This window comes from Loxodonta africana, chromosome 2 (assembly GCF_030014295.1).
Source record: "Loxodonta africana isolate mLoxAfr1 chromosome 2, mLoxAfr1.hap2, whole genome shotgun sequence".
Classification (NCBI taxonomy): Eukaryota; Metazoa; Chordata; class Mammalia; order Proboscidea; family Elephantidae; genus Loxodonta; species Loxodonta africana.
The window spans coordinates 101,685,396-101,705,003 of NC_087343.1; the positions used below are offsets into that span (position 1 = coordinate 101,685,396).

The window sequence follows — 19,608 nt, forward strand, 5'->3', positions numbered from 1 at the left end:
AGATTTGAAATACAAGTGATGTAGAGATGCCTTTGTTTTCGTACTGATATTTCTTCTTAAGTAATGCCCCCTTAATCATGAAGCCCACTGAAATGTTATTTTTTGTAATAGCTTTTGGGAAAATCCCTATGTTGTTATTAGCGGCAGACTTTACACACAGGAAGGTGTCCTCAAGAGCCTATTGTCTTCAGATTGCTGTGCTATATTCCCATCGCCCCTGCAAGTTAGGTTTCTGCTCTTTTGCTTGTGCTTCCTCCATTTTTTAATTTTTTATTAGCATTTGGCTACACAGAGCTGCCTCATGTCATTGTTTGCATACATCATCTCTACTTTTTCTCTTTTCCTGCATAATGGTCCAGGTTTTCTGAGAGTAGCTGTTGTCCTGGGTGTGATTCTTTGTAAAATGGGGAATGAATGAAGATGGAGCACAAATTATCTGGAAGCAAAGGAAAACCAGGCACTTGAAAAGGACCCAGAAAGGAACGAGTAATGAAGCAGTGTGACCTCGATGAATTGAAGAGGGAATTCTCAGTTTGGACACAAAAGGAATACGTGGACGCCAAGGAAAAACCAGGGAGAGAATTTCAGTAGGAAGCCTGCCTCATAGACTGGTCAGGACAGAGGGATGAAGCCAGTAGCCCTTCACATACGAACAGAAACAAATGTATTTTATGAGTATCAGTTAAGCATTCAAACATGCCGTTTTGGAACACAAGGTACTTGGGGGAGTTGACATCCCTTCATAATTCATGTTCATTGTTCCTCTAAGTAAAGTATGTGTCTCACTTTAGTTATTCTGTTAGGAGTTGTACTTTAAAGGCAAGAGGACATTCTTGATAATGCACATCTTAAACTTTTCATTAAACTACCAAATTTAAATTCTACCTTTTTGTGCACTCTGACATTTTTGTCTGGCATTTTCATTAATTTTGCGACATACATAAACGTAGCTGAAATGTTAACTGATCAATACTTTGTCTCTCTCATGTAGCACTAGCACTCCATTCCCCAAGGACCACACAGCAGAACAGAAATTAAATGTGTAAAATATCAAATGTTAATGTTAAACACAGTGGCACTTACTGTATAACGACAGAAAAGGCTAAAACAATTCCAAATGGACAGATGGTGCCACAAATTATCTACAATCACATTTAAAGATTAAAGTTTGTCCTGTAAAATAATTCTTTGACGCACACTGAAGTGTGTCCTTTTACAGATAGCTCAGTTGTCCAATTATTTTTGTGCTCATTACAGTGAGAAATGACAGTACTGGAAAGAGAGAGAGAATGTGCACTCTCTTTTATTCCATGTTGCACCCACTGACATCCACAAGAACACAAATGTCTGGTCAAGAGCCCGATGAAAATTGGGCCCAATTTATGAGACGTTTCCACGTCCACAATAGATGATTCCAAAGGCCAGCGGTTCCTTCTACATCACAGAGGTCTGTGTACGCTCTTTAGCATACAACGATTCATTGTAAAATTAAAAAACCCAATTCATAGCACACAAACCAGAAACGTGTTTGCTTATATTTTATCCATCGCTTTCCAGATTTCAGCCTCAAATATTGTCAGCCAGCTTTGAATCTTCCCCACAGCACAGAGGCTGAGTAGCTTTTAACCCTTCATTTCTTGTGCTTTATTTGACATTGGGATGAAAAGTATTGTTTTTCCATTTTGACTTCATTATTCCACATTTATTTTCAGATAAAAAATAAAGAATAATAAAATGCAATAGAAAAAAGGACACATAAAAATCACAAAGTTTACTGCTCCCAGCCCAAAACCAAACCACATCATGGTACAAATTTATGTGCTCCATGAGTCAGTTGCATCTATGGAAAAATGGGCCAAGTGGAGCCAGTATTATAATAATAGATCCGCGATCCATCAACAGGGAATGATGGGAACAATATGTTTGTAACAATGGGGTGCTGCTCACACTCTGTCCTAATGGAAAGCAGTTCTTTTCAATAAACTGGCCCAAAATTTACACAATGAGATCTTGGAAACATTTTGTTTTAAATACTGACATCATTTAATATCTGCAAGATGAACAAAAATCCCACAACAGTTTTTTTTTTCCTGAAATATTATATTAAAATTAAGAGGTAAATATCTTAAAACTCTTGTAGAAAGAAAATCATAGGATCCTATCTGCTGTGTGCCCTTGGGCAAAGACCTAAGCTTTTCTGTGCTCCATATAATGGGTAAATAATTGTATTTTCTCATAGAGTTGTTGGGAATAATAACCGTATTAATGCATGAAAAGCACTTCAGTCCCCTGGCAGTAAGTACTCAATAAATATTAGTTGTTGCTGCTGTTATTACTATATAAGAATCTTTTTATATCATAACTTAATCTGAAGTTAAGATAAATGATTGACAAAAGATTATAAAATAGTTTAAAATTGAAATGGAAACTCCAGGGAAAATTAACCAATGTCTTTGTTTTCCAGTTTTCCAATTGACTCATGTCGACCCCATGTGTGTCACAGTAGAATCAATGTCTATCACCATTTAGTAACTAGCTTTGTTAGAGCAAACCTTTATTTATCTGGCATCACCAAGGAATGAGTTTCTCCACATAAGAAATATTTCCAGAGTGACTGACTGATTCATAGATCGGTTGATTGATTTAGCCAGCCATTTCTATTGAGAGCCTACTAAGTGCTAGATACTCTGCAGCTGATGCTGGAATATCAAAGTGAAAAAAGGCAGAGTCCCAATTCTTATCGGACTCACAGTTCAGGTCCAAATAAATGAAGTTCACTTTTTGTTAGTCATTGTTTTAATCACATTCAATAGAATGTGATTAAAGGGCTTCTTATTTTTTGAATGAAACACAGCTAATGTTATTGTTTCTTTTCAAAAGTACTCTTAAAATGTGAGTTCACATGATAGTTTGTGGCCTCTATTTTTACCAGCAGAGTTAACAATCTCCTTTCCTATCCTTATTGTGCCCTTTCTTTCCTGCAATTTTATTGCATTCAGCTTGTGTTTCATAGGACAGAATTTGTCAGAAACTGACCACCAGCTGAGACATTATTATATTTCTTCCCCAGTGAATTTTGACTCCCTTATTGTAAAATCCTATGGGGCAGTTCTACTCTGTCCTATACGGTTGCTACAAGTAGGAATCAATTCAATAACACTACGTTTTATAGTAAAATCACTCAGGTAATGCACATGTGCCTAAGTTTCTCAGAATTCCAGTGCATGATATTTTTTTTCTTTAAGATAAGAAGGAAATTGTGAAAAGGGCTGCCATCTTGAATTTATTTTACATGAAAGACCTCTACAAGTCAGAAAGCTTAATACAACATCCTGCAATGCTTAAGTGTTCCCAGACAAATGATGTAATTATACACATTTCTCTGCTTTCAAATGTCACAAACAGGTTGGGGGAATGACTTTGGAAGGAGTGAACCAAAGACGGCAGCACAACCTCTTTGGTAGAATATTATTGTGTCTATTATAAGGCCCCATGAAACCTAGAGGTAATAACAAAATACATAGAAAGTAAATATCATTTTTTCTCATTAAAGTCAAAGTACCTCTATGCTAGCAAAAATCAGAATAAAGTTTGCTTAACAATCCCAACATATATTTGTTATATGAAAGAGCTACTAAAAGAATACTGAGAGAGGCAGATTTTCTTTTCTAAAACTTGATGATGACAATTGCTTTCTTCAAGGCGACAACAACATGTCTATGGGAAGCAGGCCGCCTAACTTTCTGGTAACTTACAACACAAAGGGACATACACACTCTTTGTTCCATGTGCTCAGACATTAATGAAAGTCCTTTACAAGGCCTGAGAGGAGGACAGAGCTCAAAGTACTAAACAGATGTGCATACGCTCATTCGAATGGTAATACTAAAATGTTGATTTGTTACTATAATTAAGGCTCTTGTAAGCCCTCGTAATAAAGTCATATTCTGCTACACTGGCAACTATAAGGAAGCATAAGGTACTCATATTCTAACAAACATGAAAATAAAATAAAGGATTTCAAAAGAAGGACTCCACTTGAACTTCAAATTGAAATCCTGAATAAGCAAAAATAACGTGAGAGCAGAAAATCCCAGCTAAATCTCAGAGAAAAGTATTCTTTCGGATTTTCTAGTTCTGCAAGTTGGTCTCATGAGCAGTTTTTAAATAACCAAAGTAAAAGGCTACAAGATGAATACTGTTAGAGGACTATCTGGCTTTATCAAATCCTCACTCGGGCCTTTTTAAAAACTATAAATCTCAGAAATAGTAAAATATCTCTTAAATAGGTCACATCCACTTTCCTTTGATTCACATATTCAAGCATTAGCAAATCAGCATCTTACTGCCAATGATTTTCATATTTTGAAAAACGAACTATGGAACAAAAGAAAATCAAATTGAGATGGTCAAGCTTATTAATTTTTTTTTTTTAACACCAAGGACTTTTCTAGGCTTTCCTATCGGGATTTGGAATTACGCAATATGTAAAATTTTACTTTTTAGCTGTCACAGAGAAAATTATACATTGGCTAAGATGTCTTGCATTCCGGAAATCTGAGGAGGGAAAAATGTATTCTTGGACTCAGACCTTGTACAATCCATCAGGTTCCTGCCCACGGCAAATCTGTCCAGTCAAGTCTTAAAATAGGAATTTTAAAATGGCCACATCAACATAACTGTTACTATAGCCACAGAAACAAGCAGCTATGATTACTGAATTTAATGAATAACAATGTAAGTAGTACAGTATGATCATACCACAAAAGCAGCGAGACTCCTTGGGGGTGAATCCCAGTCAAAGCAACTATTAACGTAGTAGGCAGCATTTATGAGCACCATGACACAACGTTTCATTCTGATAAAATTTCTTAGCAACAGCTGTAAAGAAAATTAAAATAGTATTAGAATTTGCAAGACTAAAAACTATCAGATACAAAGCACAATTCTTCAAGCTTTTTGTGATTTCAAAATGATTAAGAAAGTTAATAAAGTTACAAGAATATACGAATCCATTTGGCTCACAAGTTAAAGACACATCATTGGAGAAAGCAGAAAGAACTGAATTATAAGAGCGATTTCTTAGCTAAATAAATTTTCTTCACTAATATTGTCATGTAGGTTAGACAGTCTTTTTTCAAAAGAAAAATTAATCTCTAATAGATTAAGATTTTTTTGGCTACTTACATAGTGTGAACCTTAAATATATTTTAAACTACTAAGTTTTATTGTGGTTTTAACATTCATCAAATGATTTAAAATTTCATGATATTTCAATGTGAAAAAGATAATTTGGAAATGTTTTTATTTAAGGTCTTAGGGAAAAAAACCATGAGATGTTGCTTTATTACAGAAAATAAAAAAATTTCACTATCTATCCATCCATCCATCCATCTATTGTCTACCTCTCCCACTATAAAGTTAAACTTATATTGTCTCATAATTTTGGAGATAGGGAAAATTTATGGTAATCAAGTGCTTTATAACATCTTTTATTAAAAATCTAAATATAATAAGTGATATAATTTAAATTTTAAAAATAAGGTAGGATACAACTGTTAAAAGAATAGCCCGTGCAGTAAATGGTGATTTGAAAAATTATATACAGCTATATTAATAATTAGAATAATCATATACTACAATGCTGATTTGGCATTTAAAAAAAACTAGGTAAAGTTTACTGAGGTCATATGCAAAAAAAATGTCTAAATATGTAGGCATATATGTGCATGCCAAGTTGTTATAACTGAAATTTCTTTCAGGCAAAGTAAAGGGTTTCCTGTTTGTTTTCCTCCTTGGTCCCTGATCACCTTCCTTTAAAAGTTACTTTTATTACTTTTCTCTATTGTTGTGGAGAAACAAAATCTATATTTACATTTAGATATTCCATTTGTAACTCATGCACTGTCTTTAAATTACCAAAGCGTCCACTATTTATGGCAAACTGATTAAACACAAAAATATTTTTAGATTTCTAATAGCACAATAAATTATTAAATATTTTAAGACAAAGTCAGTAAAATTTATAGCCATAAGAAATACATTTTATTTTAGCTCTGCTAAATGGAAATCAAAAAAGGAGTTGCTTAGTACTTTTTCTTAACCTGATATCAAACCTAATTAAAAACTATAAGTGATTTTCCTTTGTGATAGAAAAATCAGTTTTCTAATTTTCTATTTTCTTAGCTAAAGATGTCAATAAAAGTTCACTTAGAAAAGACCACAATTAAAATCCAATTAACAGATGGTTTTCTTTAAAAGATGGAGCCCTCTCTCATCAGGATTATAGGGAAGTGCTGATGCTGGGCTGGCTTTACATACACCTGCATCATACCTGTGGGTGGTCTGGACATACGCTTGAATCTCAGCTTTTGGTATTCTTATTTACACATTCCATGGCAATCAAATGTATTTTATGTCAAAATGATCATTCTTTTGCTAACGCATGAATACATATCCATTATTTGCAGTGCCTACAGTATCCCCTTTCCTTTCTGACCACCCCCATCCAATTTATTACTTTGGTATTGTCCTTGTTTGATCTTTTAAAGAAAAGAAGAAAGAAAGAGCCATTTTCACATAAGTAGATGATCAAAACTTCCATAGTCTTCCCCCCTCCATACCTCCATAAGTTTATTTGAACTTACTTAGATGTTTTACAGATAAAATCAGGTCTTCCCAGAGGGATTCATCTTTCTTTGCTTTGTTACCTGTTTAGAGAGTCTGTTTTCCTCTTCAATGTACTTCTGTTCTTTGGGTATTAATGTTCGTAAGCTGGCTTTCACCTATATATCAACATATGTGTCTGTTATGGATTAATATTTTACAAATGTTTACAAGTTTTTCACTCTGTTCAATTTGCAATAATTTCTAAAGTTTCAAAGTCCTGGCTGCTGTGCTCATAAAATATAAATGTATACAGTTGCACATGCATGCGCTTCCATTTCTTACGCCGGCAGGCAGCGGCCACAGCACAGCCGCAGCAGCAGTCGCCACTATAACAGAAAGTGTGGGTGTGCCAGGCAGTGGCAGAAGCGTATTCTCCAGGATATATCAAGGTTTAGAGAAAATGAGGAATGACAGAAATTCTCTACAAATCAGGAACAAAAGCTTTCATGAAACTGAACTCTTTAGCAGTACAAAAAAGCCAAAGTTAAGACTTACAGCATTAAAAATCACATCTATTTCAAGATAGATGACCCCCTTTGTTGGCCCTGTCAGCTGCTTGTTTTTCAAGACGTAGGCTTTCTGTTCACCATTTTGAATCTGCGGGAAAAGGACATGACAGCCGTCTGTCTCGCGGTCTCCACTGAATACACTCCCTCAGTGACCTTTGACCCCCAGCTGCTGAAACTGACAGAGAACCCAAAACAACTGTGGCAATTCTGACAAGTACCTGTTCATTACCAGGATCAAGTCTGTCAGGAAAAATTAACTATCATGGGATTCAACATGGCCGTGAATTGAGTATGCTAAAATTTTTTAGTGTTCTTATCACAGACCTTGGTTGAGAAATGACAGACATAGAGCTGAAGGTTTTTTTTTTTTTTTTTTCCTTGAGTAAAAGCAACACGGAGCAGTGTGTCAGGTGAATAAAACTTACAGAGAGCAATGGTATAGCAACTTTGCCCAGAAAGTCAGCACTTCGATCCCGATCTTCATCATAAACTGTCACTTCAAGAACTGAATGGATATCTTTAATGTTGCTGCATAATAAATTTACGTAGGGAGAAAAGAAAAAGACTTCATCAGTGGGAAACAGGAACAAAAATGGTTTTGAAAATTTAATTACCACCAGCTGATTTTTGTGTGTATGTGTTTTTATGTATGCTATTTGCATACACACATACACAAGGCAGCTTCGTATCTGACAGGATTTCCCATAATGCACCTCAGTAGACTACAGTGCTGGTTCCATCATCTAGAACTTTGAACACCATTGTCATTTCAATGAACTATAATTTTTTGATGAGCTATAGTTTTTAATGAAATATAATTTTCCACCTGGATGGGCACAGATTAAGTTTTCATATTAAAAAAAAATCAATGTGGCACTGATTTTTTTAGACTTTTCCTTCTCTTCATCTTAAGAATTCCTATCTTCCTATTACCCCCATGTAAGACACCCAGGTTTGATATCAGAAAGAGTCAAAGTATATTTTAAATAATTCTTCTTTATAATAAGAGAAGGTCTCCTGTTTGTGTACTGCTCTCAACAAAATGTTGACGAAGTTTCGATTAGGTTTGCAGTCAAAATTAACTAACACAGAAAAGCAAAATGGAGAAAATGAAACATTTATAGCTATTTAGAAATTTAGTGGTGTTCCATTATGTTCCAAAGATAAAATATGTTAATAAACAACTGTATGCTCTCTTCATATTTTTTGTTTTTGGAAAAATAAGCCCAAAATTATTGATAGCATTTATTCTTTGATCAAATTGTTTACCAAGAAAACATGAATTAAGAGAAAACCAAAAAATGAATATATTCATCACTGAAAAACCACAACCATGTGTGAGAACAGAGCTTTATCAGAGCACAATGAATTAATGGCTTTGATAATAATCAAACCTATTCATTCAATTAAGCATTCCAGAGAAAAACACTCTCCACAAACTCCTTAGGAGGGCAATTTCCCAACCAGGCTTTCATTCTTATAAAAATGTGGAATTTCTTCTAAAGAAAAAAATCGTTCTGATAATTAAAGCTGACAGTTACTGGCTCTTAAGCAGAGAAATTATAATAAGAAATTAATGAGGAATTTAGCAGTTTTTCCTATACAAAAGAGAAAAAGTTAGTAAAACTTTTAAGAAGCACTTCTGTTTAGAGAGTTTTCTTTTTGTCAGAGTCCATTTCTAAAACCCAGTTAAAAAAAAATCAAACAGTAGGTACTATAGTATAGCATCATCAGCTCTTATAGCTCATAATTAAAAAGATTTACAAACATTTTAAAACAAAAGGAAAATTAACTCAAAGGGTGTTTGGGTATCTAGGACAATGCTTCATATTCTTATTATGTTAAAATGAAACAAACCAAAACTAAAGCATCTGCCGAATTCGTGACCAGATTGTTTGCTGATTTCAGCAATGGAACAAATAGAGCTTTGTCCTTCTTGGTGTCAGTGCAACTGGGGAGAATTTCAATAGAAAGTATAAAAGGAAGATGCCGTTTAGTTAACAGGAGAAAAATCCTTAGTCGAATCATATAAAAAGTACAATTCAAAAACAATAAAACAGTCTGTGAAAACGACAAGAAAATGCCATATTCTTTTCCCCAGGTTTCATCCTCAGGAAGGTATGCAGTTATGAAATTCATTGTTAGCAAAAGGAAGGCCAGATGCATTTGGTTATTAATCAGTTATGGGTAAACATGAAAAAAATTAAAAAATAACTAACACTTAATGCCATTTTCCAAATAAGGCTCAAGGTAATGGTTACTTACAACGTGAAGACTTTGTTCCACTCAGGATTGAGATTTTTGTAGACTGTATGTGTTAGCAGCCTATCATTATTCAATTCTACTACACAAAACGGATCACTTTTACCTGCAAGAGATTTGGGGTGGATGTTTTTAGTATAAATAGCACTCACAGTTCAGTTTCATGATCATGACCATATCTCTTTTCCAAAAATATTTTTAGTAAGCAAAAAGTAAAGTATATTTTCACAATTAAAAACAAACATCAAAATAGTTAGATGTAAGGGATGATGTTAACAATCATCACGATTCCTAGCAATTCAGAACGTGAAAAAAGTAAGAGTGAACTATATAGCTGACATTTCAATTTGCAATTTTTTTTACAAAAACAATTGTAAAACTGCCATTATGAGAAGAAACATGATGCATAACCATCACTGAATCTGTTTTTACTTAATTCTACAATGATCACTTAAAAAGCTCAGCCCTTTTATTCTTATCCACATATTTTTTAATTCATCTGATTCATTAGTAATTTTTCATATGAATTCCTGAACAAATTTATTTTGGGGAAAACTGCTCTATTGCATAATTACAACATTATAAATCTAATGACTAAGATTGGGTGACTCTCTTCTGAAATACCTATGCGCATCACAAGAAGGTATTTTTTTTTCTTTCTCCTAGGCAGAAAAAAATCTGTCATTTGAAACTGAACATCAACAACCCATCTGCATGTTAAAGAGCAGTATCTTGTCTGTCCAGAGTAAAGAAGTTGGAAGTTATCATCTGTTTACAGCCACCCTGCCCTGCCATAGTCAGATCTTGTCCACTCGGCAATTGTATTTCGTGATATCCTTAATATTTTTGTAACGTCATGTCTTATAAGACCATAAAGTCAAAGGCTCTATGGGGCCACATTAATGATATCAGTGCGGCATGTAATTTGTTTGATACCTTATACAAATGACAATGAAATCAATATTTAGACAAAGCTGTCCAGAGGTCATATCTTTTAAACTACAATATTGATTCAGACTACATAAGAGGTTAATGTGCATATTATTAACTTTAATGATAAAGAATAATTGTTTTAAATGCATTGTGAATTGTAGTCACAGTGGTTTACACTTCTGTGAAAGCTTAAATATCATTGAAGATTTTCAATTAAATTTTAATGGAAAGGAATTCATTAGCTACCAGTGACAGATAAGCTATGTATTCCCATACAGCTTTTTTATTTACTTTCGATATTTCAATTCTTAAAATGAGCTGTACAAACTTTGATTCACTTTTAATTTATTAATTTTATATTAAAAAAGAGATTTAATATGAGTGTATTAGTTCAGTGGTCTCGTATACCCCAGGATAATTGCATAATTTATCATTATGGTAGCCTTCATAATTTCTGGTCCTCAGAATCATTTTCAACAAAGAATAGAGAACTGAAAGTCTTAGAGACCTGATGAAAATTTTACTTTAAGCTTAACATCTATGTTATGTTTTTTTTTTTCCTCTTCATTCCTCTTGCCTTACCTGAACCATCTTCACTTCCAACTCACAAATACCATGGAAGATAGCATTCAAAAAAGAATATTTCGTTCATGAAAATACATTGTAATAGGTTTGATGTGGTCCATGAGCAACTTTATTTTCTCTCATAAAATGCAGATACTAGCATAAAAAACAGACTCAAACAATTTTTCAAACCTCATTTATTCTTAAGCTCATGTTTAGTATCTCCTTTTTTCTGCCTAGCTTTGTGCTGGGTTATGGTATAAACAAAAGAACAGAGAACATAAACTACAACCTCAAGTAGTTTATAAAAGAATTGGAAGATAAAACATTTAGTTATAACATGAGAGAAAATTACAGCCATATTTATGATAGAATTCCATGTCAAAGTAGTAACTCCTTTTTTTCCCACTATACACAAAACTTTAAAGGAGAAGCTTAGCTCTCACATTCTCCCTCAGGAATCTTTGTAGTTTTCCTCATATACATGTAAGTAGCCTGGTGACTCAATGGTTGAGAACTCAGCAATGGTTAAGAGCTCAGCTACTAACTGAAACGTTGGCTGTTCCAACCCATCCAGAGGCTCTGTGGGAGAAAGACCCGGCAATCTGCTTCCATAAAGATTGAAACCAAAGATCCATTGCTGTCAAGTTGATTCCCGCTCATAGCAACCCTATAGGACAGAGTGGAACTCCCCCGTGGGGTTTCCAAGGCTATAATCTTTACAGGAGCAAGCTGACACATCTTCCTCCAGCACCATAAAGATTACAGCTAAGAAAACCCTACGGGGCAATTCAATGCTGTCACATGGGGTTGCTGTGAGTTAGAAACAGACACGACAGCACCCGACAACAATGTATACATATACATTCATATTCGTCTTAACCCAGTAAAAGCATCATATAGTGATAAAGCTTTTTAGCATTTCTGTTACCTCATTTTCACTTGCCTTATTTCAATTACTATTATATTCAATTGATTTCGTTTTACTTGCACTCAGATGATCAACAACGTGTAACAGATGCAGTCAGATCAAAACTGAATCATTTCTCCAGTAGCAAAACATAAGATCAGTATCCAGAGATCAGTATCTATGGCAATTTTTTTTTAAACTCTTAAAAATCAGAGAATGAAAATCCTTACTTCATTTTTTTTTAAACAGGAATTATATTCAATTGCATAAAGAGGTTTTTAATGCCTCTACTCAGCCCCGTGGAAAGTCTCCCAAATTGCTACCTTCTTCATTACTATATCTTTATTTGCTGGCAAATGAAGATCAGGAGTCAGAGATTGGCTGAAAGATCTTAAAGAAATAAACCAGTATCATTTGCTGTTGAGCTGATTATGACTCATGGCGACCCCATGTTTTTCAGAAGTAGATTGCCAGGCCTTTCTTCTGAGGTGCCTCTGGGTAGACTCAAATTGCCAACCTTTTGGTTAGCAGCCGAGCACATAACTGTTATGCAACATGCAGGGACTCCAAAGAAACAAAACTGAATCTGTGTTTGACATTTTCCACATTTCATTAAGACACTAATACATGTATCAACCCTTTGCAGAAGAGAGTACAGATGATCCATATTTTCTTACCGTTACTTTATTATTTCTCAAGACCGTTCCTAGGGGAAACCCGTATTATCCACCCATCACCCCATCTCTCTGTCACTCTTTGCTACTGGAATGAGGTGTTAAAGCCCTAGTAACATTACCACACCAAAAACAGCTTGAGCACCTTCTGAAACGCTTCCTAGTCACGTTGCTTTTCTAAATTCCAGTGGTATAGCATAATTTGCAAAACTATTATATGCATCTGCCTTAAGTGGGATAAAAATATTTTCTTTATAATTTGAAAAGGGTAAGCAATACCCTTTAAGCAATATAATTTTTAAGAGACTGTCTTAGATACGGTGTGGAATATAATGGTGTTTACACTACAAAACAAACAAAAAGCCTCTTGCCTAAAATAGACCAAACTGCTATTTAACATGGCTTTAATTTATACCATTTTTTTCCCCAATCTAAAATCTATTCTCCTTATTCTGCTTGCAGTCATGTTTAAGACTGAACTGTGGTTAGTGATATGAATCGTGTAAATTCTATCATTTTACACTTTTCCTAAACCTTCTTCTCAAGTTTGAAACCTTTGACGTCTTCCCAGAGTCTGCAGGTTAAAATCCACCTTGTATGGCATGGGGTATAGTCTTTCAGCTTCATCTACAATCTCAAAACCTCCTAAACCCCTTACTTGAGCTATACCACACTGTTCTCATCCTTTAACACTTCAAGTACTTAGAAAGCCTGGGGTGTGACATTAATGCTCAGGGTGAGAAGTCAGTGGTGTGGGGGGAGGGCCTAGATTTCAGAGGCTGAACAAACTGGGATTGAATACTCACTGCTTGGCCCTGGGCCGATTTCCTTACATACAATAGTGACCTTACAAAATGACTCAGAATTTGAGATAACAGAATATAATTAGCAGAATGTCTGACACTCCAGCAGGACATCAATAAATAATAGTTCTAAGTAATGTCTTTTAAAACAGAAACATTTCAAAGATAGCAATGTGTTTCAAAGTACAAAAGTAATAAGAAACAGCTCAAGTCTTAGGCTAAATCTCCTGGTCAAAAGAGTAAATATTTGTAACTATTTTATCAAAAGTAGCATGAGTGGTGACTATAATTATTATTATAATTGCTGAGATTTTATTACAAGCCCAATACAATGCTTTATGCTTATTTGTTCAAAAACACTGTATGACTGCTCTCTAAGAAAGGTACTTTTACTATTTCCACTTTACTGATCAGGAAACTGAGGCTGGGAGATTATATAACTTACCTAGTCACACAGATTGTAAGTGTTGGACCTGGTACTCAAATTCAGGTCTGTCTGCCCTTCAGAGTCCTGGCTCTACCACTATGCCTCATATCCCCTTTACTTAAACATATTAAAATGCAAATTCCTGGGAAAGACCTTCTCCTATAACTGTGCCGTATCTTGGCAGTTAGAAGGCCAGACACATGGGACGGGATGGGTAATGTTTGACTATAGATTCATTCATTCAGCAAATATTTATTGAGTGCTTACCATGTAGCAGGCAACGTTCCATGTGTTGCCGAAACTCTAGTACATAAACAATAATAATAATAAATTCCTGACATCATGACGTTTACATTCAGGAAGAAGACATATGACAAATAAGTACATTTTATAGTATTTTAGAAAGTGGTACATACTATGGAGAAAAATAAAGACAGGAAGGGCGATGGGAAGCACTGGTATGTAGCTGCAATATTAAAAAAGGATTCCCTGAAAGGACTTACTGAGAAAGTGACATCTGAGCAAAGAAAGGAAGAAGGAGAGGGAGTGAGCCTGGAGTTACCTGAGGGAACAGCTAATGGAAAGGCCTGGAGAAGTGGCTGTGCCTGGTATCTCCAGTAATATCCAGGAAGCCAGTGTGACTAGAGGGTCAGGGGGATAGTAATGAATGGCAGGACCAGGGAGGTATGTGGTGGGTGGCAGGCCTTTTTAAGGACTTGGCTTTCACTCTAGTTGAGAGGGAAGCCTTTGGAGGGTTTTGAGTTGGAGAGTGACATGATCTGATGGCAGCTGTTCAGAGACTAAGGGAGACAAACGGCAATGGAGTGGGTAGGGAGAAGAGTTAGGAGGCTATTATAATAACCCAGGTGAGAGAAGACACAGGTAGTGGTGAAAGTGATGGAAATTGGTTGGTGTCTGGATATATTTTGAAGGTAGAACCAACAGGATTTGCAGATGTCAATATTGAGTAACTTAATGTATGCTGATATTATTGGAGATGCGTAGTCAAGCCTGCTCTTCTTTCCCAGGAAATTGAACATTCAACAAGGTGTCCAGATAGGCTATCTCTGGAATCTGACAAAGAGGAAAATTCAGACGAGGAGACAGCAGACAGTTTTTCTATTCATCTTTTCCATTTAAAAAGTTATCTTTTTACAGTTATCAGCAATGCATATACATCAGCTCTTCATACATACTGTTATTGTTTGTTTTTACTAATTTAAGAAGTATCCTTCTGCCACTGCATGATTCAAAGGCAATTAAATATTAACAGCAATTTCAACCAAAATAATAGTAAATATACAATATTATACTAAATTCTATAAACTTACCACCAAAAAAAAATGTGCCATAGCTTTAAAAGAGTGGCTACACATAGTTAATGTGCTTATCTGGTTTGCTAAATGATGCTTTAAATGACTGGCTTTTCAGTTCCTAAATTTTGCCGCCTTGATTATCTGCCACTTAAACAAACAAAAGCAGTCACAAAAATACTAGTGATGGACCTAACCATCAATTATCTCCTTAATTATTCCTTCCTTTCATCCTTTTATCATTGCAGCTAGACCCTGTGATGCGCTGCTATGTTGGCCGAGAGTATCTGAGGAGTAGGGTTTGCTACAGGATGCGGTGTTGGTGTCTATAAATTGTACTATTCTGCAAAGCTCTGGAGAGTGATGCAGAGTATTCCCCTGTAATTTTATTATTTAATACCCTATAGCTAGAAGTGCAAGGAATGAAGGCAGCACCCAAAGATGAAGTGTATTTTGTTAGAGCCTTAATACAGGGAGAGGGCAGTGGTGATGCAGGGGCAGAATTTTCATCTTCCAAGAGGGAGACTTGTGTTTAATTCCTGGCCAATGCTTCTCAAACGTGTCTGTGGAGGCTTTGTGTTGCTATGATGCTGAGCAGGTTTCAGTGGAGCTTCCAGACTAAGGCAGACTAGGAAGGAAAGACTAGTGATCTACTTTCGAAAATCAGTGTAAACCCTACAGACCATAGCAGTTTGATCCCTTTGTGTATGGGGTCACCCTGAGTTGGGGGCTGACTTGATGGAAGCTAACAACAATGAAAAAATAAAGGGAACATAGATGACATAATCTCTTACCTCCCTCTCACTCATTCCCATTACAAGACTAAAAAGGACCTGTGGGTACAAACTGGCTCTTCCTTATCTCCCATCACCTGGGATAAAGAGTACCTATTACTCTCTTTAACAGTGCTAGAAAGTGGAGTTTGATTTGGAAGGAAGATAGAAATTGCAGCGTCCTGGGTGGAGGCAGTGGCAGCAGGGTTGATTGTGTTAACAATCACGACAGCTGGAAGAGAATCTTAGGCCTCCTTGAGAACATGGCAATTTTCCATGTTGACAATTTTCTAGAGAAAAAAAGGAATATCTTTGGAAGCATTCATTACTTACTGAGTGTCTGCTCTGCTGGTTCCAGAATTATAAATATGATTAAGGCATAGTCCAGTTCTCAAGGCATACGTGATCTAGTGGATGTAATAGACATGTAAATACACAATTGCATGCAGGGTTTTAAGTGCTGTAATAAAGGTAAATGAAGGGTACTACAGGGGCAATGAATGGGCCGGGGGAAGGAATCGAAGACAAAGTTCGTCCAGTGGAGGTGACTCTGATGATCTGTGCTGATTGCTATTTCTATCACCACCCTTGTTAGACGTGAAAGACAACCAAATAAAGAGGACTTCAACAATTTATGATCAAAAATGTTGTTGTCGGGTGCCATTCAGGGACGGATTATCCAATAAACAAGGCATACACAGGCTTAATGGTGTTGACTTACTAATGTGTAGTGCACAATTTCACCTGGTTTTCACCACATCGCCCATGGGTACCTCACTTACTGTAAGCTGGTGCATACTGTGCTTACTGGTTAGTCTGCTCCTGGTGCTATTGAGTCGACTTTGACGCACAGTGACCCTGTGTAACAGAGTAGAACTGCCCACAGGGTTTTCTTGGTTGTGGTCTTTATGGAACCAGATTACCCGGTTTCTCCTGTGGAGCACTTGAGTGGGTTGAACCATCAACCTTTTGGTTAGCAGTAGAGTGCTTAACCATTTGCACCACCAAGGCTCATATGATCAAAAATATTTAACTTAAATCTACTTGCGTCTCTCTTTAATTGAGTCTCTATAACACAAAAACCTGAATATGTTCCATAACTACTAGAAAATAGATACTTAAAAATATGGTATTATTCCATAGGCACAGATTAGGACTGATGTATTTATCTGTAATCTGTTAAATGATGAGGAAACTTTTTCTCTATAAATTTTTATAGGAAAAATCTCCTGAAGGAATTAAAATTAGAAAATAAGAAATTCTTTTACCTTAACTTATAAAACTAAATCTGTAACAGAGTTAAAAACATATACTCTATTGCTTTAATTTTGCTTTGGTGCAAAACCATTCCTACAACAATCAAAACGAACATCAAAATTGTCTCCAACGGGCATCTTTTCTGGCATTCTTCAAAATGGCACTGAGGATTAAGTGGGGTGCACAGACTGGATAATTCTCCCTCCCTCTTAGCCCTTGCTCTTTGAGGTCACAAAACTGACATATTGATAAAGAACTGTGGGAAAGCCCGCACCACCCCTGCTCTCTTGCTACCTGTTTTGTGGGCAAGGACGAACTCAATCTGTGCAAACTACTGGTTTGAGCATTAAAGTCACTCAAAAGATACTGAATGATATTCTTGCTCCCAGAATAGAGAGTTAATCCTGATCCATCAGTGGTGGGCTTTGTCCAGGGTCATTCTGCTGCTGACAAGTAGCCCAGTTTGCTGGATGTGATGTGCTGTAAAAATGTGTGCGCGTGTGGGAAGACCCAGTGACCACCGTATTGTTGCCATGTCTCTGAAAACAGAGAAGGCATTCAGTGGCATGGAAAGCAATTCATACTCACGGAGGCCTTTTATTTGGGGCCTACCTTGCACAAATTAAGCTCTTTGGTTTAATTTTCTCAGTTGCCACAGTTTGAAATGGTTATACTTTAATCTTTTTTTTTATATAATTAATGTTGCCATCTGTCCTTTCTACAAACTAGAATTTCTAATCATAACATATAACAGTGTTGTTTTTGAGAGAATTCCATAGGGTCCATCAGAACAAAAAGCAACGTATGTTGGCTACATCTTCCAATCTTCCCTGTATCACTGGAGATGGGGCTTTGACCTTTGCCTTATTCATTAACTGACCTAAACATATTTTAAACATCTGATTGGTAGAATGACATTAACTGACACTCTTCACTAGGTTCCCACTGGGTTGCTTCTGGGGCTGAGTAATAATAATAGGCTTCTCTTTTCTCACTAACTCATGAAGCGGGTTTCATTGTGGCAGGAAAATTGACACCCTAGAGTTGTGGCTCTTAGCTCACTAGATCAAATGTGTCTTTCTCATATCAAACATTTTCTAATTCCCTCTTTACCATCCTGAAATAAAATAAAACTGACCCATGATTTCAAGTTTCATATAATGCCTTAATTCTGTTAGAAAGCAGGACTAAAAAGAAAGTTGGTTACAATAAAATCATACATTAATTTACATAACAAATATTTATTGAGTGCCTACTATGTGCCAGGCTGTATAATCAAAAAAGAAAAAGGTACCTGCTCTTGTCTTGTGGGGAGGGGGAAGAAAGACAATAAACATTGAACATAAATAATAAATAAACTAAATAGTACGTTCGAGAGTGATACTTGTTAATGGAACACGCACACAAAAGAGCAGGATAAGGGCTTCAGGCCTGTGGGGAGGGACACAGCTTTTAGATTTAATTAGGGTGGTAAGAGTAGGCTTCATTGAGAAGGTGAGGTCTGAGCAAAGAATTGGAGGAAGTGAGGGAGTTAGCCAAGTAGATATCTGGGGAAAAATGTTCCAGGCAGAGGGAAGAGCTAGATGAAAGGCTCCAGAGGTTGGGGCACAATGGTAGGTATCAGAGAAGGGGAGCCAGGTCATGAAGTGCCTTGGTGGCCATCCTAAGGCCCGCTGGTGGTTACTGTGCAAAATGGCAGCCATTGGCAAGGTTCGAGTAAATAATACGTATATTAGGATGCAATCTGGGCTCAGATAATTATAAAACAGAATTTAAACCTATGTAAGTGTCTATATTTTGTCATCCAAGACATGGGACAATATTCATTATATAATATTGTCTAATACGTTGTAGAACATTTAGCATCCTGGCCTCCCAGTCACCAAACACCGGTAGTGCTCCACAACCACTGTGACAATAAAAATTTCCTCACAAATCTCTAAAACACCCAAGGGGACAGTAATACTCCCCCCTCATCCTCACCCTTCCCCCACTGAGAACCACTGCACTACAGCAATAGTCCTTAAACATTTTGGTATCAGGAACACTTAAACTTTATTGAGGATCTCAAAGAGCTTTTGTTTATGTGGGTTATATCTATCAATATTTACCGTTTTAGAAAAGGAGAACATTAAAAAATATTTATAGATTTATTAAAATTAACAATAATAAGTCCATTACATGTTAGCATCAGAGTAATTACAGGTCACGTGGCCTATGGAAAACTCCACTTTACATTTGCGGGAGAACAAAAATGAAAAAGGCAAATGACATCTTTGTATTACTATGAAAACAGTTTTGACTTTCACAGATCTCTGAAAAGGTTTTGGGGCTCCGCAGAGGTTCCTGGGCCGCACTTTGAGAACCCTGACTAAGAGCAATGGAAATAGATTAAGTGCAGGGAAAATATGAGTTTACTTGTGATAAACTGAGATCTAGAACTAGATGCAAAAGAAAATTTATAAGATTGTGGGTAATTAGATGTATTCTTGAGTCTTAGAATTAAAGCATCTT

The 19,608-nt window shown here is 36.0% G+C and overlaps 1 protein-coding gene across 18 annotated transcripts in view; it reads right to left on the bottom strand.

Moving 5' to 3' along the window:
* Nucleotides 1–19,608, bottom strand: part of MCTP1 (multiple C2 and transmembrane domain containing 1) — a 632,230-nt gene that overhangs the window by 174,508 nt on the left and 438,114 nt on the right. For 17 of the 18 annotated variants that reach the window (XM_064274169.1, XM_064274167.1, XM_064274164.1 and 14 more), the window contains 5 exons: nucleotides 9,444–9,546; nucleotides 7,604–7,706; nucleotides 7,165–7,266; nucleotides 6,711–6,785; nucleotides 4,762–4,881 (listed from right to left, as the gene is read on the bottom strand). In XM_064274169.1, coding sequence (XP_064130239.1) covers nucleotides 4,762–4,881; nucleotides 6,711–6,785; nucleotides 7,165–7,266; nucleotides 7,604–7,706; nucleotides 9,444–9,546 — 503 coding nt within the window. Of the gene's footprint in view, nucleotides 1–4,755; nucleotides 4,882–6,710; nucleotides 6,786–7,164; nucleotides 7,267–7,603; nucleotides 7,707–9,443; nucleotides 9,547–19,608 lie in introns of those variants that run through there. The other variant, XM_064274203.1, reaches the window with a different exon arrangement.